The sequence below is a fragment of the Gorilla gorilla genome, chromosome 1 (assembly GCF_029281585.2).
Source record: "Gorilla gorilla gorilla isolate KB3781 chromosome 1, NHGRI_mGorGor1-v2.1_pri, whole genome shotgun sequence".
Lineage (NCBI taxonomy): Eukaryota > Metazoa > Chordata > Mammalia > Primates > Hominidae > Gorilla > Gorilla gorilla.
In genome coordinates this window covers 237,175,443-237,193,870 of record NC_073224.2, presented here as the reverse complement: position 1 = coordinate 237,193,870, position 18,428 = coordinate 237,175,443, and the positions used below count along the sequence as shown (strand labels likewise).

At 63.0% G+C, this 18,428-nt stretch overlaps 1 protein-coding gene across 3 annotated transcripts in view; it reads left to right on the top strand.

Moving 5' to 3' along the window:
* The first annotated feature begins 1,682 nt into the window (after positions 1–1,682).
* The window catches only part of ARHGEF16 (Rho guanine nucleotide exchange factor 16), a 31,933-nt gene continuing 15,187 nt past the window's right edge, over positions 1,683–18,428 (top strand). The window contains exons 1-6 of one of the 3 annotated variants that reach the window (XM_055350228.2): positions 1,683–2,033; positions 10,270–10,876; positions 13,361–13,406; positions 14,381–14,550; positions 16,120–16,176; positions 16,673–16,833. In XM_055350228.2, coding sequence (XP_055206203.2) covers positions 10,289–10,876; positions 13,361–13,406; positions 14,381–14,550; positions 16,120–16,176; positions 16,673–16,833 — 1,022 coding nt within the window. In that variant the 5' untranslated portion in view covers positions 1,683–2,033; positions 10,270–10,288. Of the gene's footprint in view, positions 2,067–10,269; positions 10,877–13,360; positions 13,407–14,380; positions 14,551–16,119; positions 16,177–16,672; positions 16,834–18,428 lie in introns of all 3 variants that reach the window. The other 2 variants (XM_055350281.2, XM_055350348.2) reach the window with 2 other exon arrangements.

The following is an 18,428-nucleotide window of genomic DNA, read 5'->3' as shown; positions in this document are numbered from 1 at the left end:
GTCTCCAAGCTGGTTCCTTCCAACCTCTCCCTTAGGCCTCCAAGCTGGTTCCTTCCAACCTCTCCCTTAGGCCTCATGCCAGGGCGATCTCCTGCGTCAGCATCAGGCCCTCATTTACAGCGGAGGTGACAGAGGCACAGAGAGGTCCTGCCGCCAGCTCAGGTGACATCCCCAGCAAAGGGACTGTCCCAAGCACACACTGAGTGGCCTCTGGAAGCCAGCAGGACATGGGGAGACAGAGCCAGACCCAGGGTGGCTGAACGGGCCCAGCAGGGGCTGGACAGAAGGTGTGGGGTTGGGGGTAACTTGGAGGCAGCTACTGAAAGAGGGTTTTACAGGAAAGCACTCAGTGGGAATCAGGAACCTGGGTCCTGCTGACCGGCCTGGTGCAAGGCTTCTGTCCCCTCACTGGGCCTCAGTGACCCCACCGCACCTCAGTCCCCTCACGGGTCAAGGCTCCGGGACACCCCAGCTCCCTCCGGCAGGCCGGGCCTCGTCGGTGCAGTACCCATCATGGGCTCAGGAGGGCAGCAGCCACCTGCCTTTCCCAAGAGCTGCCTGGAAGTGGAACCTCCCCACAAGCGGTTCCAGGTGGAGGCTGCAGCCCACAGGGGTCAACTCTTAGCTCCTCCCCCATCCCCCCTCCCCCCGGGGGATGGATGGCCCACGGGACCCATCCCTGAGGCCAGCCTGTGCCCTGCCCAGATGGCACCTGACACCCAGGCAGCCCCAGCCACACGGCAGACATTGGGGAACTAGTGGGTAGGGCGACCAGTGCAGGAGGGGCAGGGCAGGCCGCCCCTCTACCTATGACACCTGAGAAAATGCCAAGTGACAGCCCCAGAGCCTGTGGTGTCTCCTCAACCCGCAACGGGATCTCACGGCCGCCCAGGCCAGGGAGGCAGGTCCTGGGAGGAGGGTGGTCAGTGCCTCTGGCTGGCGCACCGGTGCCCGGCCCACGACCCCAAGGCCTGGGGTCAGTGAGGGGACGCTGGTAGAAGCTGACCCAAAGCCCAGTGTGGATGCTCACATGGAGGCCTTTGGCAACAGGCCTTTCCTGAAAAGGGGATGATGGAGGCAGGTCAGAAGTGGGTCTGAGCCCCGGGACCTCAGGTCACATTCCTGAATGGCCAGGCCCAAGCTTGGGAGGCTTGGCTCAGCCCCCAGCCCCTCCACAGCACCAGGTGGCCTGATTCCTGAACCCCCAGCTGGCGGGCTGCTGCAGCCTCTGCCCGGGGCCCTCCCTCACTTTCACACGGGTTCCCAGCAGGCAGAGCAAGGAAAGGCCAGGCTCGGAGTCCAGGCTCAGCCTTGTGCACGAGGGCGAGCGCCTTCCTTTCCAGGACTCGGTCCTTCTCTGTGAAATGGGGATGACCGCGACTCAACCACACCAAAAAGGTGGCCAGAGTGCTTTGCGCCCTCTTGGCTGTCTTTGGCCGCCTGGCTTCCAAGAATCCAGAGGGCCGGGCCTTTCTACAGCAAACATCGGTCCCCGCAGGGCTGGTCTCCTTCCCCGAAGGCTTCCTGGAGGAGGCAGTGGAGCAGGGCCTGGAAGGACAGTGACGCAGGAGGGAGCCGAGCCGCTCTGGCCCCACGCCTGGCAGGCGACGCCCGGGCCGGCCTCGAGGGGGCGTGGGCGCGGGGAGGGAAGGCGCAGGCACCGGGCGGCGGCGGCTCGGCGGGAATCGAGAGGCGCGATCCAGTCCGGGCGATCACGTGGGCTCCAGCCGGCCCAGGTGGGGCTGTGACCTGTGACGCAGGCGGCGCCGCCACAGGTGCCCGCGACGCGCCCCGCCCTCTCCCCGGCCCTCCCCGCCCGGGCCCTCGGACCCGGAGCAGCCCCGCCCGCCCAGCGCCCACCTGCGGGGCCGCAGCCGCCGCCCTCCAGCCAGACCGCGCAGGAAGTGGAGGAGGCGCCCCGGGCCGGACCGCGCGGCCGCAGGAGCGAAGCGGCTGCAGGACACGACAGGACCCGGCGCTGGAAGCTGCACCGCCAGCGCGCCGCCCCTCCGTCCCTCCGCCCCGCGGCGCAGGTGAACCTGGGGGACAGGTGAGCCGGGGGACAGGTGAGCCTGGGAGACAGGTGAGCCGGGGGACAGGTGAGTCGGGGCTCGGGGGAGCCGGGTGGGGGGATAAGCCCGGGGGAGGCGCCAGGAACCCGGGGCGCTTCTCCTCCCCTCCGCTTTTCCCGCAAGCCCCGCCCCGGCAGCCGCAACAACTTCGCGACCCTCCTGGGGCTCCGCCGGGGCGGGAGAGGCGGGGCTCGCGGGCTGAGCCGGATGCGACTTTGGACCCGCCCCCCCCACACGCACCAGGCAGCCCCCTGCTTGCCCCCGCCCGCCCGCTCGCTCGCTGCCCTCTCTCGACCCCGAGTGGCCGCTTCCTCTTCCTAAAGGAAAACTTCCATGCAACCGGAACCTGGGTTCAGACTTGAGCGCGGAGGACTCTGGAAGCCCCAGGGAGTTTGAAAGAGCATGGGGTGGGGGGCGGAACAGAACGACCCTCCCGGGAGCTCTTTGGGGAATCTGACACCCAAACCTGCTTTCGCCCCAAAATTTCAGAAAAGCCCCGAGAAGGAAGAACCCCACACCCAAGACAAACCCAAACCATGCGCCCCTCCCCCACCCTTGGCCTTGGTGGGCGGTGGCAGGGAGGGCCCTGCTTTGTCTCCCCTGAGAAGGGAGATGGGGAGGGGGAGGGGTGCGTCCCACCTACCAGGGAGCCGTGGCCGCTTGTCTTGGCCGCTCAGCCTCTTTCTGCGTCTGTGAAATGGGAACAGTATCCCTTCTGAGATTTGAGTAGGTGGGGGGACTGAGGGAGTGGCAGCGATGGCAGGTCTTGGTGGCCTCTGCATCTGACCTGAATCAAGGCCTGAATCTTCTCTGTGTCCTTGAGGGGAACAGTCTGTGCACCACCTAACATGGGGGCCTAGGGGCTGCGTGTGGGCCTGGCTGGGACCAGCAAGAGGGTCCAGGTGCTGTGCCTGGCTGCAGGCCCTGACCCCTCCGTGGCATAGTTCCCAGGTGTGTGGGTTTCAGGCTCACATCCTGGCTCTTTGTGAACTAAGCAGCTCTTGGGGCCTCGGTTTCCTCATCCGTAAAATGGGACTAGTAGGAGTGTTGAGTTACAAGATGTTGACCCACAAGTGTGCCAGGCAGACATGGCCCCTGCTGTGCAATGCCCACAGCCAGCAGAGGGGAACAGGGTGAGATGAAAGGCACTGTCCAGAGCAGGAGCCATGGGCTGAAGGTGGGCACCCCTCACCCACCCCAGTCCTGCTGGAAGGGAGGCGTCTTGGGGGCTTCCTGGAAGAAGTAAGTCACCTGGACCAAAGTCACCTGGAGGGTGGGATGGGCCCTCCCCCCACCTGGACACTGGGGAGAAACCCTTGTTGGGGGGGCCTCCCTGAGGTCGCTGGCTCTTCAGGGGCCATCTCTGACCCACAGGACCACCCTATGTGGGAAGCACTTTCCACCTACACATGAGGAAACTGAGGCACAGAGGTGAAGCAGTGAGAAGCGGCGTGCCAGGGTCCCCACAGCTCACATGTGGCGCGCAGGTCCCCATCCTGAGGATGGCCATCTGTGTTCACGCTGTGATCCAGGCGCAGGCGCTCCCGGCGAGTTTGGGTCTGAGTTTTAGTTTTGGTTTCCAGTTGGATCTGGGCTGCTCCTGTCCTTAGCACAGGGGACCATCCGTCTGGAGCAGCGTCCTTATTTCTAGTGACTCCCTGGCTGAGGCCAGAACCCCCATTCCCCCCGGTCCCCATTTGGGGACAGCCATCCAGGTCAGGACAAGGCCTGGCCAGCAGTCCCACCCCCGCAGGCCACATTCCCTCTGCACCTGGTTTCCTTACCTGCCCGGGAAAATACCCACCTTCCAGAAGTTTGGGGAGGGGCAGAAGACAGTGGATGACGGGGCATTCAGAGGGCACTGTCTGTGTGTCTGTCCTACAGCGGGTGAACGGGTGGCAGGAGACCTGTCACCCACATGGGCACCTGTCAGAGGCAGGCTCTGATTCCCACCCTTTGGGGGAACCCCGTGAGTGGCAGCAGAGCCAGGGACAGCAGCTGGGTTTATGGGATGTCTCATTCAGAGCCGGAGCTGGGGAGTGACTGGAATGCACTTTGGGCTGAACCAGCTATGTCCAGGTGGGAGGGCCAGGTGCACTTCCCCGCCCCCACCGCACAGGGTGGCTCTCTGCTTAGCTGCCTAGGGTTTCCCTACCGCAGCCCTAGGGACCTTGATCCAGATAACAGGTCTCTCCAGCAGCCTTGCAAACCAGTAGCCAGGACTCCTGACTGCCAGCAGTGCCCCCACACGTTGCCAAATGTGCCCTGGGGGGCAAAACTGCCCCAGTGAAGGCCGCAGAGCCAAATCCCTGGCCACCTTGCAAACGGAGCTGGCTGATGTTTGCTGCATGATTTGCAAAACCAAGCCCTCCCCCCGATTACGTGACTGAGTCCGAATTTGATGGGCAGAATTACCGGAGTACAAGGGCATCACTGTAGCTTGAGTTTGCCTTCACTGAGGTTGGATGGACAGGTGCTAGAGAGGCCGCGCCCCACTGGGCCGAGTGGGGTCAGCCGGACCTAGAGGCCAGGGTAGGAGGGACAGAAATGCCTGAGGGTGGGACCACATGAAGCTGGAGGCCTGTGCAGCATCCCAACCGGAGGGGCAGCAAACCTGGGGCAATTGGGTCCTGGTGGCCGTGACAGCAGCTGTGCCCAGAGCCCAAGGCGCTGGCTGGGAGACTGTACTGCTATGGGGATGCAGGAGGCACGGGGCTGGCGCCCACTAGACTCACTAGAAGCCCATCTCTCCGGAAGGATAAGGGGGCAGGAGGGCGGGGCTACAGAGCGGCCCACCCAACCAACACTGGGTCTGAGATCCAGCAGATCAGCCAAGGCCAAGTACAGACAGGAACGGACAGGCTGGGCAAGGGGCCCTGAGACTGGCTAGCGACCACAGATTCCACCTGCTCGGACCAGCCAGGCGGGGGCCCCTGAGACTGCCCAGAGACCGTGGATTCCGCCTGCTCGCCTCTGCTGCACCCCTCCTCCTGGCAAGTCCCTCGTGCCCCATAACTATATGTGTCGGGGATACCAGGTGGGGTATTTAGTGGTAAAGAGAAAAGAGAGAGTTCGGGGCCCCAGGGCTCATCCATGGGAGGTCCTTTCCAGCCCACCCTGAGCAGAAGCAGCAGGAAGTTGCCCAAAAAGTGGCACAGATGGGCCCAGAACCTCTATGGGGCTGCCCTGGCCCAGCCTCTGCTCATTTTGAGCCAAGTCCCCTTGCAAGTTGGTTCTTGGCACGGAACACCAGGGCCTCTCTGGGAAGACACAGAATCAAGGTACTAGGAGACCAGGGCAGAGCACGTGCCGAGGCAGGCATTTGCTCTTCAGTGTGGAATCTGAGCCCGACTGTGGGGACACGAACAGGAAACTGTCCCTGCCCCGCAAGGGCTCACAGACATGGGGAGACAGGACAGATAGACAGCCAGCCTGCGGCTCCCTCTGCCCTGTGCATGCCCTGTGCTGAGCCCCCGCTCAGCAAGTCAGGGCTGCCTTTGCCGGGGAGCAGGTCTGCCACTGGCCCGCGTGGCTGCTGCAGGAAATCGGACCTCTCTGTGTGGCGCTGCAGCCGGGACAGCATGGCCAGCTGCAGAAAGGAGTCTGAGCTCTCAGCCCCTCCCCTTCACTGGCTCCACCAGGAGCCGACCAGCATCTCAGTGAGGAAATGGAAAGAGGCCACTGTAGAAACCAGCCGGCCTGCAGGAGAGGCTTCAGGACACGGACCTGGCATGGGGCTGGGGGTCCCATTGGGCCCTCCCAGTCAGACACCTGTGCTCAGGGTGTGTGCACTTGGACCTCCCGCCATCATAAGGCCTGTCTCCTCAATAGAAGCAGAAACAATCAACCACCAGCAGCAGATGTTTGAGGAAAGCCCTGTGCCTGAGAGACAGAGGCCAGCAGAGGCGGAGACAGGAGGAAGTATGTGGCAGGGGTGCAGCTCCAGCAGCCAGCGACAGAAAGAAAGAAACTCGCTCCAAAGAAAACGTAATCCTTCCTCTCTAAGGCAATAGAAGATGTTACACCCATAAAGCAAGAGCAGGATGCCAGGAATGAAGAGCAGAGGGCTCTTTGAGGATAATGAAAATGATAAGACCAGGGGCCAATAAGAAGTCCAAGTAGAGAAAACCTCACACAGAGAACAAAGTAGGGGAGGAAAGGTAAGGAATTAGGAGAAAACACCAGAGCTTAATACTCATTAGTGGGTATTCCAAAAAGAGAAAACAGAGTGGAAGAAATGATATGAAAATCTGCACAGCCCTAGACAAGAGTGACCGCCTGGCGGGGTTCCACCCAGTGCCTGGCTCAGTGGACTAGTGGACTAACGTGGACCCTACGGAGGCACATCAGCACGACAATCAGAGCTCCCAGGCTCCAGCAGGTGCGCCAGACCCCCAGTGGGGCCAGGGAGAACCACACACCGGTTGTGATCCGAGAAAGAGATCGGGACATTGGGGCCCTTCCCCAGCAACTCTGACAACAAGGGAAGGGCGCTGCCCGACTCTGGGATAAAACCATCTACAGTGGGAATGCTCATCTCCTCGCCAGTCAGGGGAGAGGAAGAAACAAGACATTTTCAGGCAGTCCAAAAGATGGCTCCCATGTGGCTTCCTGGGACAGTGCCTGGGGATGTCCTTCAGGGCAGTGAGGGCTGGGAGCAGGTCAGAGGGGCCCCGGAAGCAGCAGAGGAGGTCCTGGGATCCGCCCAGGGTGAGGCCCAGAGCACTGGGCCCTCTGGAGAGGGAGGATGGGGGGTGTCTGGGAAAAACACTGAGCTGGCCTGCCAGACGTATAGAATATATTCTCAAGAAGCACATGGCAGAGACGCCGGAACACTCAGGGAAAAATTAACTGGGGAAACCAGGCTGGTCAAATGAGAGAAAATCATTAACAGGACGTGGACAAGGCCCTGCCCTGGGGCTTGGCGCCTTGTGCTGGCACAGACATCGTGTGATGGGGCCGGCCGTGATGGAGTCCTCGTCCGACAGGCAGGGAGGGGGTAGGAGTGCCCATAGGTGGGGGTCACTGAGAGCAGACTGTGCCTTTTTCTGGGAAAAGCTGAGGAGCCCAGAGCAGTGGCCTCCGGGGATCAGGGCAGCGTGGAAGAGGGGACGCTGGGCTTTCATGCTAAGTCTTTGGTGCTCGTTGACTTTTGAAACGGTGTCTGTGTCTTCATAGTTCTTTAGAAAAACCGAAAAACAGAAGGCAACGGGTGCCTGCCAGGGCCACAGCTCCCGAGAGCCAGCTCCTGGGGGGCTCTGGACTGCCCATACCCCTCAGGCTCTTTGTTAGGCCTGTGGGTGCGGCTGCCTCGCTGGGAGCGGAGGTCACACCCAGCAATGGCTCAGGCTCTGGCTCGCCTGACAGGTTCCCGTTTGGGCGCCTTCTGGCAGTGGAGCAGACTTTGACCTCTCCTGGGACAGCCGCTGCCAGCCAGGGAGTGCTGCCAGCCAGGGCCAGGACACCGTCTCAGAGGATGTGGTCAGGGACAGTCAGGCCTGGGCAGTCTGGCCCCATTAGGAAGGAGGAAGGCCTCTCTGAGAGTCAGAAGGCTGAGACAGTGCAGGCTGGGGTCTCTGTATTTGGGGGCTGTGGGGTCTTGGGGACATTTGTTTGGTGGGAGATGGGGCACAGTGATGGTGTAGGCATGTCAACCCACATCAAATGCCCCCCAGGTAAAGTAATCACATTTAGAATAAAAGGACTGCAGGGCCGTAGACCGCCTACGCTGGCCACCCGCTGGAGTGCGCTCTGCTTGGCGTGTAGACAGAAGCCTAAAAGAAATGGATTTCTCGGTCAGGCCTGAGTAAAACGCAGACACGCTACTGTGAGCAGGTGATCCTGGGATGGTGCAGACCAGCGTCACTCTGGTCAGTGTCATGGACACCAGCCCCGGGGGAGGCCGCTGTCCTCGACCAGTGATTTGGAATGTCCTGAGGAATGTACCCTCCCGGCCAGCGTGGGGGCCGTCCCTCCCTGGGGCCTGGGAGGCTCAGCCGCACGTGCCTTCCTGGGATGGTTTTAGCAGAGAATTTGTGTCCTGGGAGAGTTTGGTGGCTCCCGGGGCTGAGCAGGGACAGAGGGGTGTCCCAGGTGCCCTGTGGACACTCCAAAGGTGCTAATCCAGGTCAGTTGTGTGGCTGACTGTAGGCAACCTCCCTGCAGGAAGTGACTTTGGGCGAGTGACTCAGCCTTGTTTTCCCATCAGAAAAATCAGTTTCCACCCGCAAGAGACTCCGGTCATTTTCATGTGTGTGACGTTCTGGGTGTATAGGAGGCATACTGAGTGGTGGTGGTTATTGTTTTTATTTTTATTTTTTAAAAGGGAAAGAATGAAAGCAGTGCATTTTCTCCATGTCGTTACCTTTTGAACCTACGAAGCTCCCTCAGCATAGGGAGCATGAGCTTGTCTGTGATTCGGCAAGGCCTTGGTCACTGCGGCGCAGACGTAGGCCTCACACCGGCCAGGCCTGTTACACACTTTGCACGCTTTACACTTCCCACCGTACCTTCAGGAGGTGGGCCTTGCTCTTATCATGCCCATTTTGCAGATTTTGAAACTGAGGCACGGAGAGGCAGCGTCACTTGCTCATTGACCACATGCCTGGGTCAGGGCTGCTCCCTGACACGTGTGGGGAGCCCCTGAGCAGCAGAGGGGAAAGCTGGGAGGCCTGAGAGACCAGACCCTCGGAATCCATTGCTCAGTGGCCTGAGGGTTGCAAGTGCCCAGGGGAGTTGCAAGCAGCCCGGGGCGTGAAAGCTCACTGTGGGCCTGACCGCTGTGGCCGAGCAATGCGCCGTCACTCAGGAGGTGATGTGTAGCCACAACAGCCCCGCAAAGTGCCTGGAAACAGACCTCTGGGCCCGGCTCCTGGAGGCCGTGTCGGCTGGGGGCTCTGCACATCTCGGTCACACGGGGTCCGGGCCATTGGGGCTCTGCCTGGCCACGCGTGCCTATAGTCATGGCAGCCAGGGAAGACGCAGAGGCAGGTCGAGAGCTGGCTCTCCACATTCCTACGTGGCAGCCACGCATGTCCCAAAGTCAGTCTCAGGACTGCGCCATTCCCAAGGGGCAGAAGGGCAGCCCTGCGTCGGGTCTGGAAGGAGGAAAGTGAGAAATGGGAAGCAGCAGTGTCAGGGGCAGGGTGCCAGCCCCGGACCATGAAGGGAACAGTGGGGTAGAGATGGGCTCGGGGGCACGCGCTGCCAGCAGGGGCGGGCAGGAGTGTGGCGGGGGCGGGGCAGCCCACGGGGTGTGGGGATTGGGCTACAGAGATGTCTACAGGGCAGCTCCCGCTCTCTGCTGGGTGGTGTACGTGGGACTGTGGGCTGCCACCCCTGCCACCATCACACCTGCCCAGTGGCCAGGTGTCATACCGGACTCTCGGGCTGGTGACTGGTGGGGCTCCTGAGACCAGAATTGTCAGCTTTATTCCCAGTTCAGAAACGTGGAAAAATGCAAGCATGTTGCCTGGTGTGTGGAAAGGTTCCATGGACAGTCCGTGACAGTCATGTCACTGTGTGGCTAAGAGAGGGGAATCACACTGGCCTGGGCTCGGGCCAGGAGCATGTGGGCAAATGCACCTGCCCCCCCCCAACCTAGCAGAGCCTGGCTCAGGTGCCTGGAAGACCCCAGTGAGGCAGAGGCTGTGGTCACTGCCGCTGTGGCTGATGCCGGCCTCAGGAAGCCCCCCAGTGCAACGCCATGACCCTTGCGTTCACCACGAGGAAGTGGTTCCAGGAGGCTGCATGGCTGCCAGGTGTGAGCCAGGATTCCAGGCCAGGTCTTCAGGGCTCCAGGGCCATGCACCTGAGCTGCCCCACCTGCCTCCAGGCTCAGGAATGTGTCCTCAGTGCGTGCTGCCCATCAGAGGAAGCAGTGTGGCCTCCCAGCCTCCGAGGTCCAGCCTACCCCCATAGGCTGTGCCCACCTGGTCCCTTGGAGTCGGAGAACCAGCGCCTGCCCAGTCCCATTCTGTGTCCAGCCTCCGGCCTCAGACATGGCTGGCTCCCGGTGGTCAGGGCTGGCTGTGCCGCTGACCCACTGTGCTCCTGGCTGCGTCGCTGTCCTTGCCCGCTGTGTCCTGGGAGCTGTACTGGAGCTCCGGCCAGACATATCCAAAGGAGTAGGGGGGTGGACACCCGCGGGGGCAGGGGAGAGCAGCCTCACGAGACCTCACTTCTGCCTTTCCCCCAGGACCCCACAGCCGCCCAGCATGGCCCAGCGGCACTCAGACAGCTCCTTGGAGGAGAAGCTCCTGGGACACCGCTTCCACTCGGAGCTCCGGCTCGATGCCGGGGGGAACCCAGCCTCCGGGCTCCCAATGGTCCGTGGCTCCCCGCGTGTTAGAGACGATGCCACCTTCCAGCCCGAGGTCCCGGCACCCCCACAGCCTCGGCCCCCGGGGCACGAGGAGCCACGGCCCATCATCCTGAGCACAGAGAGCCCGGCAGCCCTCAAGCTGGGCACCCAACAGCTGATCCCTAAGAGCCTGGCCGTGGCCAGCAAGGCGAAGACCCCAGCCCGCCACCAGAGCTTCGGGGCGGCTGTACTTAGCAGGGAGGCTGCCCGGCGGGACCCTAAGCTCCTCCCAGCCCCCAGCTTCTCCCTGGATGACATGGACGTGGACAAGGACCCCGGGGGCATGCTGAGGCGGAACCTGCGGAACCAATCCTACCGGGCGGCCATGAAGGGCCTGGGGAAGCCAGGTGGCCAGGGAGACGCCATCCAGCTAAGCCCTAAGCTCCAGGCTCTGGCCGAGGAACCCAGCCAGCCTCATACTCGGAGCCCGGCCAAAAACAAGGTAGGGGCCTGCTCGTGTGGACCCTGGGGAGGGGGCTGCTAGGCAGAGGGGCGGCCTGGCCGTCTCCACCACCGTCATCTTCTGCATCATGGCAGCTGCCGTTAGTAAGCACCTGCTGCATGAGGGCTCTCGACTGGTTTATTCCAGTTCAGCCCAGTCTGTGAGTGTGAAGATCCCACCTTACAGATGAGGCAGCAGAGGCTCGGAAAGGTCGAGGGTTCTACCGAGGCCCCCAGACTCTGGTGTCCCCGCTCCCAGCCTTGGTGGAGGGCAGATCCCTGGAAGGGCCCAGTCCCTGTTTCCGAGCTCCGGACAGGAGCCGGCCTGCCTGGATGATAGGGTTCAGGGTGACCTGACTGCAGTGACTGGCCTGGGCTCCATCTGCCCCGGCAGCTCCAGACAGGGACTCAGGCAGGAGGGACTGAGGTGGGGCAGCTGTGCGGTGGCCTGGGGCTTAGGAGAAGTCTGCACATTCCCTCTGTACACAGAGCCCTGCTTCCCTGCCTGCTGGCGGTGGCTCTAGGTCTGGGGCATGGTGGCAGCAGACCCTTTGCTGGGCAGGGTGTAGCCTGACTGCATGTGTCACTAGGGCCCAGGGGACAGAGCGTCTAGCTGGGGCTCCTGGGCCCAGTGTCCCTCATCCTCGTAGTCACCATCCCCTGCGGCTGGGCGCCAGGCCTTCATTTCAGGCAGCCCTGGAGCTGGAAGCCACGTTCAGGGAGAGTTGCGTGGTACCTGGACACCCACCCAGCCAGGACTGGGACTCTGGCCACCCTGCTTGGCCTCTTTAGCTGGTGGGTCTGGGCTCAGGCAGGGCTGGGGTAGGGGAGGCGAGCTGCCCTGGAACTGCCCATCAGGAGGCCCTGGCAGCCCCGAGCACCCTCAGGAATGCAGAGCAGATGCAGGGCTGGCCGCAGGGGCGTCCTTCTTGTTGAGCGCCTTGCTCAGACGTGTTGGAAAACAGGCCCCAAGCATATGGGCTGCCTCAGTGAAGGACGAGGGTGGGGGCAGGTGCCGTGTGACCCAGATGAGTTCCTGAACCTTCCTGAGCCTTGGCTTCCCCATGTGGAAGCAAAGATCACAGCCGCCCTCTGGGCATCCTCTGGGCAGTGTCCACGGAAGGCGCGTGCCAGAGCATCTTCTTCACTGGTTGCCGTCCCAGCTGCCTCCTCAGGCCCAGCTCCTGCCCAGACTGGGAGTGGCAGTGCCAGCCTCAGGAGACGCCAAGACCACCTGTCAGAATGTCCCATGGGCGTCCACTGCAGGCCGATGGTGGCTGAGGTGGGGTCCCACGTGTCCCCAGCACCAGCCACTGTCCTCGGTCACAGCTCTCTCTTGTTGTGCCTACCTGAGACACCCAGGACTCAGAAATGCCTCGGCACCTCTGCCACAGGCCCCTGCACCCCAGCAGCTGGAAGGGCCCCAGCACTCTCTACACCCACGAGGCCCAGGCCCATGGGGCTCCATTCATTCATTCACTGTTTATTTCATGCAGTCAGCAGACACTTCCTGGGCACCTGCCACATGCTTGGTGCTGGGGTTCCAAAGTGAGCCCACGGGCGTGGGCCTGGTTCTCAGAGGGCCTCCAGCGCAGGGAGAATGCCGAGGGCTGGGCTGAGGGCAGCTCAGGGGTGCTGGGAGCACAGAGTAGGAGGCTCCCCATGGCCTCAGGTCAGGGTAGGGTCCCGGAGGAAGGAGGGTTAGCGCAGAGGCAGACAGGAGGAGAGGACGGGGTCAGGGGGTGGGGGAGGCAACAGCACCAGCCAGACCTGGAGGCCGAAGGGGGGCTGGGGGAGTCCTTGAGGTGGGGTGCGGGGCACGGGGCTGAGGGTGCCAGGCCAGGTGCAGCTGGGAGCACCACACACTCCCAACCAGTAAGGGGAGTTTACAGGCCCCAACTCGTTCTGAGAAATCAGCCCCTTTACTTCCGGGAACCAGCATACCTGTGGTGTCAGGAAAGTGTGGTGTCCCAGCCAAGGAGGGTGGGCTCCGAGTCGGGCACCTGAGCGTGGGGGCTTCCCAGGAGCCCAGCCCTCCCATCACTTCTGCCATCCCGGCCTCCTGCTGGGGCCCCCAGGCCCATGCTTGGGGCTGGACACTGACTGGCCAATCCTTGCTCATCTGCCCCACCAGGTCCTAGTCCCCAGGGGCCTGTGTCCTGCCCCACTGTCCCTTCACAGCCCTCTCCCAACCTCACCTGCCCTGCCACGGGCCTGCTTGAAACTTCCGAGCGTCCCCTCACGATGAGTTCAACCCTTCCTCCTCCTCCAAGCAGCCTTCAGTCACGTGTCCTGCCTGCTCTGAGCCCTCCTCCCGCCTGTCTTGGCCTCTGCTTGGTGGCCGTGAGGCCCTGTGGAGCTGACATCTATTGGGCACAGCTTCGCATGTGGAGCCGAGAAGTCTCTGGGGTCCCAGGGCAGAATCGCTGTGGGCCACACCTGCCCCGGCTGACAGCTGCGGTTTCTGTGTCTCTCTTTTGTGCAGAAGACGCTGGGGAGGAAACGTGGGCACAAGGGTTCCTTCAAGGACGGTGAGTGTGGCTTTGGGAGGCACCGCGGGCTGGGCTCCAGTTGAAACTGGTCTCACTGGGGCACCCTGGGGTTCGGGTGGGCCTCAGTTTGGTGTCTCGGGGTCACCAAAGCTGCTTGACAGGGTCCTTCCAGAGGCTGAGGTCCCAGTGGCTGGTCTGATCATGTAGCCCTGATGAGTCTAGAAAGGTCTAGAAAGTTCCCTTGGACTCTATTCTGTGTGTTCTGAAGGGCAGGGTACAGACAGAGCCCCCAGTCTTGCCCTGAACACCCCATGTGTGTGCTGGGCCCAGCCTACAGTGGCCGTGTTGGGGGACCAAGGCCAGATCAGAGGGCGCCGGCCCCACACCGCGGGCTCTGCCTGGACTCTTCGAGGCTGAAGGGGAGCCATGTGCTGGGGCCTCCAGCATGGGTGGCGGTGGTGCACACTCAGCCTGCTGGGGGGAGATGAGAACATCCCACAGGGAGGTTGACATAGGGAGGTGCCTGCTACCTGGGTCCAAGTGCCCGGGGGTGTAAAGAGATGAGAGGCAATGAGGCCTGGGGAGGGCTAAGGCCTCGAGTGACCAGCTCCAGGCCTGAGGCTCCAAGACACAATGGCCCCTTCCAGCCCCCAGAAGCTTTGTGGACAGGCATGGGCCCAGGAGGGGGTACCCAGGTCTCCTCTACAGAAATCCCTGGGAAGTGTCCCCAGGAGGCAGCAGCGATGCCCCACGTCTCAGGGTAAGGCTGGTTGGGGGCTGCTGTGAGGGTTTGGAGGCACCCTGAGCCGGGACCAGCCCATTTCAGGTGGGGCTTGTGGCATAGGAGAGGTCTTGGGACTGGCACCCAGCCTGGGGCAGTCCCCTCCCAAAGCCTCCCTCTCCCACACAGCCGTGAGAGCCTGTGGGCCTAGAGGACTCAGCCGGCGGGGTGCAGGGAGGCGCAGCCTTTTGCAGTCCGCCAGGGCCACAGGTTACCCTCCTTCTCCCTCTAGACCCCCGGCTCTACCAGGAGATCCAGGAGCGGGGCCTGAACACCAGCCAGGAGTCTGATGACGACATCCTCGATGAGTCCTCCAGCCCCGAGGGAGCCCAGAAGGTGGACACCACCATTGTGGTCAAGAGCTACCGGCCCGCCCAGGTCACCTGGAGTCAGCTCCCAGAGGTAGCGCCAGAGGGTGGGTGAGGCTGCCCCACAGAGGCAGGGAGAAGCCACAGGGGTCCCCCTGCTGTTCCTTCCCCAAGCCCAGGTGGCTGGTCCCCAGCAGCAGCCCAGTCCTCCCAGGGAGGGTGGGCAGCCTTCCCAGAAGCCGCTCGGCTGTGGGTGGCAGACCTGGGGGTCTCCCTCCTGTGCCCTCAGAGTCGCCCTGCCCATGCAGGGCCCTGCCGTTGTGGGTGCGAGGGCCAGCCCTGCTCAGACTGCCCTGCAGGGAGCTGCGGGCACCAGGAGTCCCTTCCCAGGGCCCCCACCCCAGGAGAGGGCTGAGTGGTCTGTGTAGGGAGACAGCTGGGATGGGAGGGGCCGGGACTTGGAGCTGGGGCCAGGGCCAAGACACTCCTTCACTTTCCATATCTGAAATTGGGGGCCCGTCCCTGCCCTGCGGGGGTCTCAGTGGAGAGCTTGGCCCGGCAGTTATCCCCATGCTTGGGGGAGATGGCTGCTCCTACCCCAGGTGGACCGGCATGTGACCCGCACCCTGAGGCCCAAGGGAGGGGACCATGTGGCCGTGGGCGTGGCGGGCAGCGGGGAGGGCGGGCCCCCACCTGTGGTACAATGGGGCTCCTTGTTCGCCATTCAGAGGGGCTGGCACTGCAACCACCCACCACACACCATGGTGCTGCGTACCCCGGGACCCCGGCCAGGGCGGGCCCAGCGTGGGGTGAGGGCAGGCAGCGGGCAGCCTCCCCACAGATAGAAAGGCCTAGAAGTGCAGTCTTACTCTCCTGCTGGGAGCTGGGGGCGTGTGGTCTCCCTCTGTCGGGGATGGAGTCCAGTACTGCACCCTGGTAACTGCCAGAGATTCCGACCCTGCATGGGAAGGAGGCACTGGTTTGGGGAATGGGGGACTCACCCTTGGCCCAGGCGCTGTTGGCGGCCTTTTTGCCCAGCCCAGTGAGGAGCAGAGCACGAATCAGGGTGGCCTGAGTCTTGCAGAGGGGACCCCTGGGCGGTGTGGCAGCCCTCCTGGTCCTGACGTGCTCTACCAATCGAGCCACACTCCCGCCAAGGCGACCCGCCAGCTGTGGGCCCCGAGGAGGAGGGAGCCCGGGCGGAAACAGCGTCACCCATAGCTTCCAGGCAGGGCACTGACTCGCCTCGCCCAGGTGGGGTCTGAGTCACAGTCCTGCCCTCCACACTCCCTCCCTGGGTGGGCTCCGTGCCCCTCCATCTGCCAGGAAGATCTTTGGGACAAGATCCCCTCCCGGCCTCGGGCCTCTCCCTCTGGATGCCCCATGCTCTTTCTGGGCTGCTCTGGGGCTCTTTGGCGGCTGGGGGGAGCGGGGGGCTGACCCAAGGAGGGTTGCACAGAGAGGAAGGTGACGGGGATGGGCCCTCGGCAGGACAGGCCTACTCCAGGATCACACCTCCCTGAGCCCTGTGGGGTGGCTCACCCAGGTCCCCGCCTCTGCTGCCCACGTTGGCCCTGGTCCATCAGGAGGAGGAAAGAAGGGAGACTTTGGCCCAGGCTTCTAGGACGTGTGACCAAGAGCTCCTGGGCCTGTGTCCCCCCAGGTGGTGGAATTGGGCATCCTGGACCAGCTGTCCACTGAGGAGCGGAAAAGGCAGGAGGTAAAAGGGCCCTGGGCGGGAGGGCTGTCCCCCATGGCCTGGGCCATGCAACACCCGGGGAGGGACAGCAGCCACGGTGGCACCACCCAGCCATCCCTCTGCAGCCACCTCCAGCGCCAGGCCCTGTCACGCTGACCAGCGCCTCACACAGCCCCGGGCTGTGCTTCCACCTGCGCCAGGCCCTGACGGAGCCCCTTTGCGTCACCGGGTGAATCCTCGGAGTCCAGGGGCTGCCATCACCCCCTTCTCTGACGAGGACGGGGGTCGTTGCCCAGCTTCATGCGGCTCATAAGGCACCCAGCCAGGGGCATCCAGTGACGTCGGGCTGGCATCTCCAAGCTGGCCATTCTGACAGCCCCATCCAGGGTTCTGTCTGGGGCTCCTGTCCCCACCTGCCCCTGCCACCCGGGTCATGTCCTCCTGTTCCAAGCATTGGTCACCGAGGCAGGTCCGTGTCCAGCGTCACTGTGGGGCTCACCCAGGCCCCTCTCCACAGGCCATGTTCGAGATCCTCACGTCGGAGTTCTCCTACCAGCACAGCCTGGGCATCCTGGTGGAGGAGTTCCTGCAGTCCAAGGAGCTGCGGGCGACCGTGACCCAGATGGAGCACCACCACCTCTTCTCCAATATCCTGGATGTCCTGGGTGCCAGTCAGAGGTGAGGCCACGCCACAGCCTTCCACACAGGGTCCTCTGCCAGGAAGGTGCCTCCCGCCGTGGGCACCGCGCTGTCATCAGCAGGCCCCGGGGAGCCTGCGCTGCACCTTGATGTGGATGGTTTAGAGCAGCTGCTGGCTCCCGCGGAGTGTGATGACCTCTGAGGGTCCTTGAGGCCACCAAGAGCTGGCCCCACGGCCAGGCTAAGCACTGGGGCTGTGGCATCCTGGTCGTTCTTAAGACGTGGAGCACTTCCCAGGGGTACAACCCTGCCCCACTGCCAAGCACCACCCCACCAGGACGTCCAGGCACAGAGGGCTGCATGACCCAGGCAGCGGTGGCCACAAGCTGCTCACCTGTAGGCAGGAAGCCTCGAGTTGCAGCTCTGGGTCATGTTCCACCCAAAGGTGTCTGGTGGCTGGACCTGAGCTCTGGTTGCAGGGCCTGGAGGTAGAGGAGAGGCTGGACGTGCAGCTGCAGCCATGCACGGGGGTGTGTGCATGGGGTGGGGTGGGGTGTGTGTGCGTGGGTGTGTGTGTGGGGTGGGGTGTCTGTGCATGGCTGTGTGTGCATGGTCAGTGGTGTGTGTGAGTGGGCTGGCCCCGAGGCCTGGAGGGTGGCTCGGGAGCATCCAGCACCCTGGTGTGTATGCATGGGTGTGTGGGGGCAGGGGTGTGTATGCATGGGCAAGGGTGTGTATGCATGGGCAGGGTGTGTGCACGGGTGTGTGTGCATGGATGTGTGTGTGGACAGGGTTGTGTGTGCGTGGGCAGGTATGTGTGTGCGTAGGTGTGCATGGGTTTGTGTGCCTGGGCAGCAGTGTGTGTGCATGGGTGTGTGGGGGGCAGGGGTGTGTATGCATGGTTGTGTGTGCGCAGGTGTGTGCATGGATGTGTGTGCATGGACGGGTGTGTGCACAGGCAGGGATGTGTGTGCATGGGCAGGGGTGTGTATGTGTGGGTGTGTGTGCATGGTCAGGGTTATGTGTGAGTGGGTAGGGGTGTGTGTGAGTGGCTGTGTTTTCGGTCAGTTGTGTGTGAGTGGGTGTGTGTGTGTGGGCAGGGATGTCTGTGTATCTGCGTGGTCAGGGATGTGTGTGAGTAGGTGTGTGTGCGTGGGCAACGGTGTGTGTGCATGGCTGTGTGTGCGTGGTCAGGAATGTGTGTGAGTGGGCTGGCCCCAAGGCCCGGAGGGTGGCTCGGGAGCATGCGGCACCGTGGTGTGTATGCATGGGTGTATGTGCATGGATGTGTGTGTGGGCAGGGGTGTGTGTGCGTGGACAGGTGTGTGTGCATGGACAGGGGTATGTGTGTGTGGGCAGGGGTGTGTGTGCCTGGCCAGGGGTGTGTGTGCGTAGGCAGGGGTGTGTGTGCATGGACAGGTATGTGTGCGTGGGCAGGGGTGTATGTGCATGGGTGTGTGTGCCTGGCCAGGGGTGTGTGTGTGGGGGCAGGGGTGTGTGTGCGTGGACAGGTATGTGTGCGTCGGCAGGGGTGTATGTGCGTGGGTGTGTGTGCCTGGGCAGGGGTGTGTATGCCTGGCCACGGGTGTGTGTGCCTGGCCAGGGGTGTGTGTGCCTGGCCAGGAGTGTGTGTG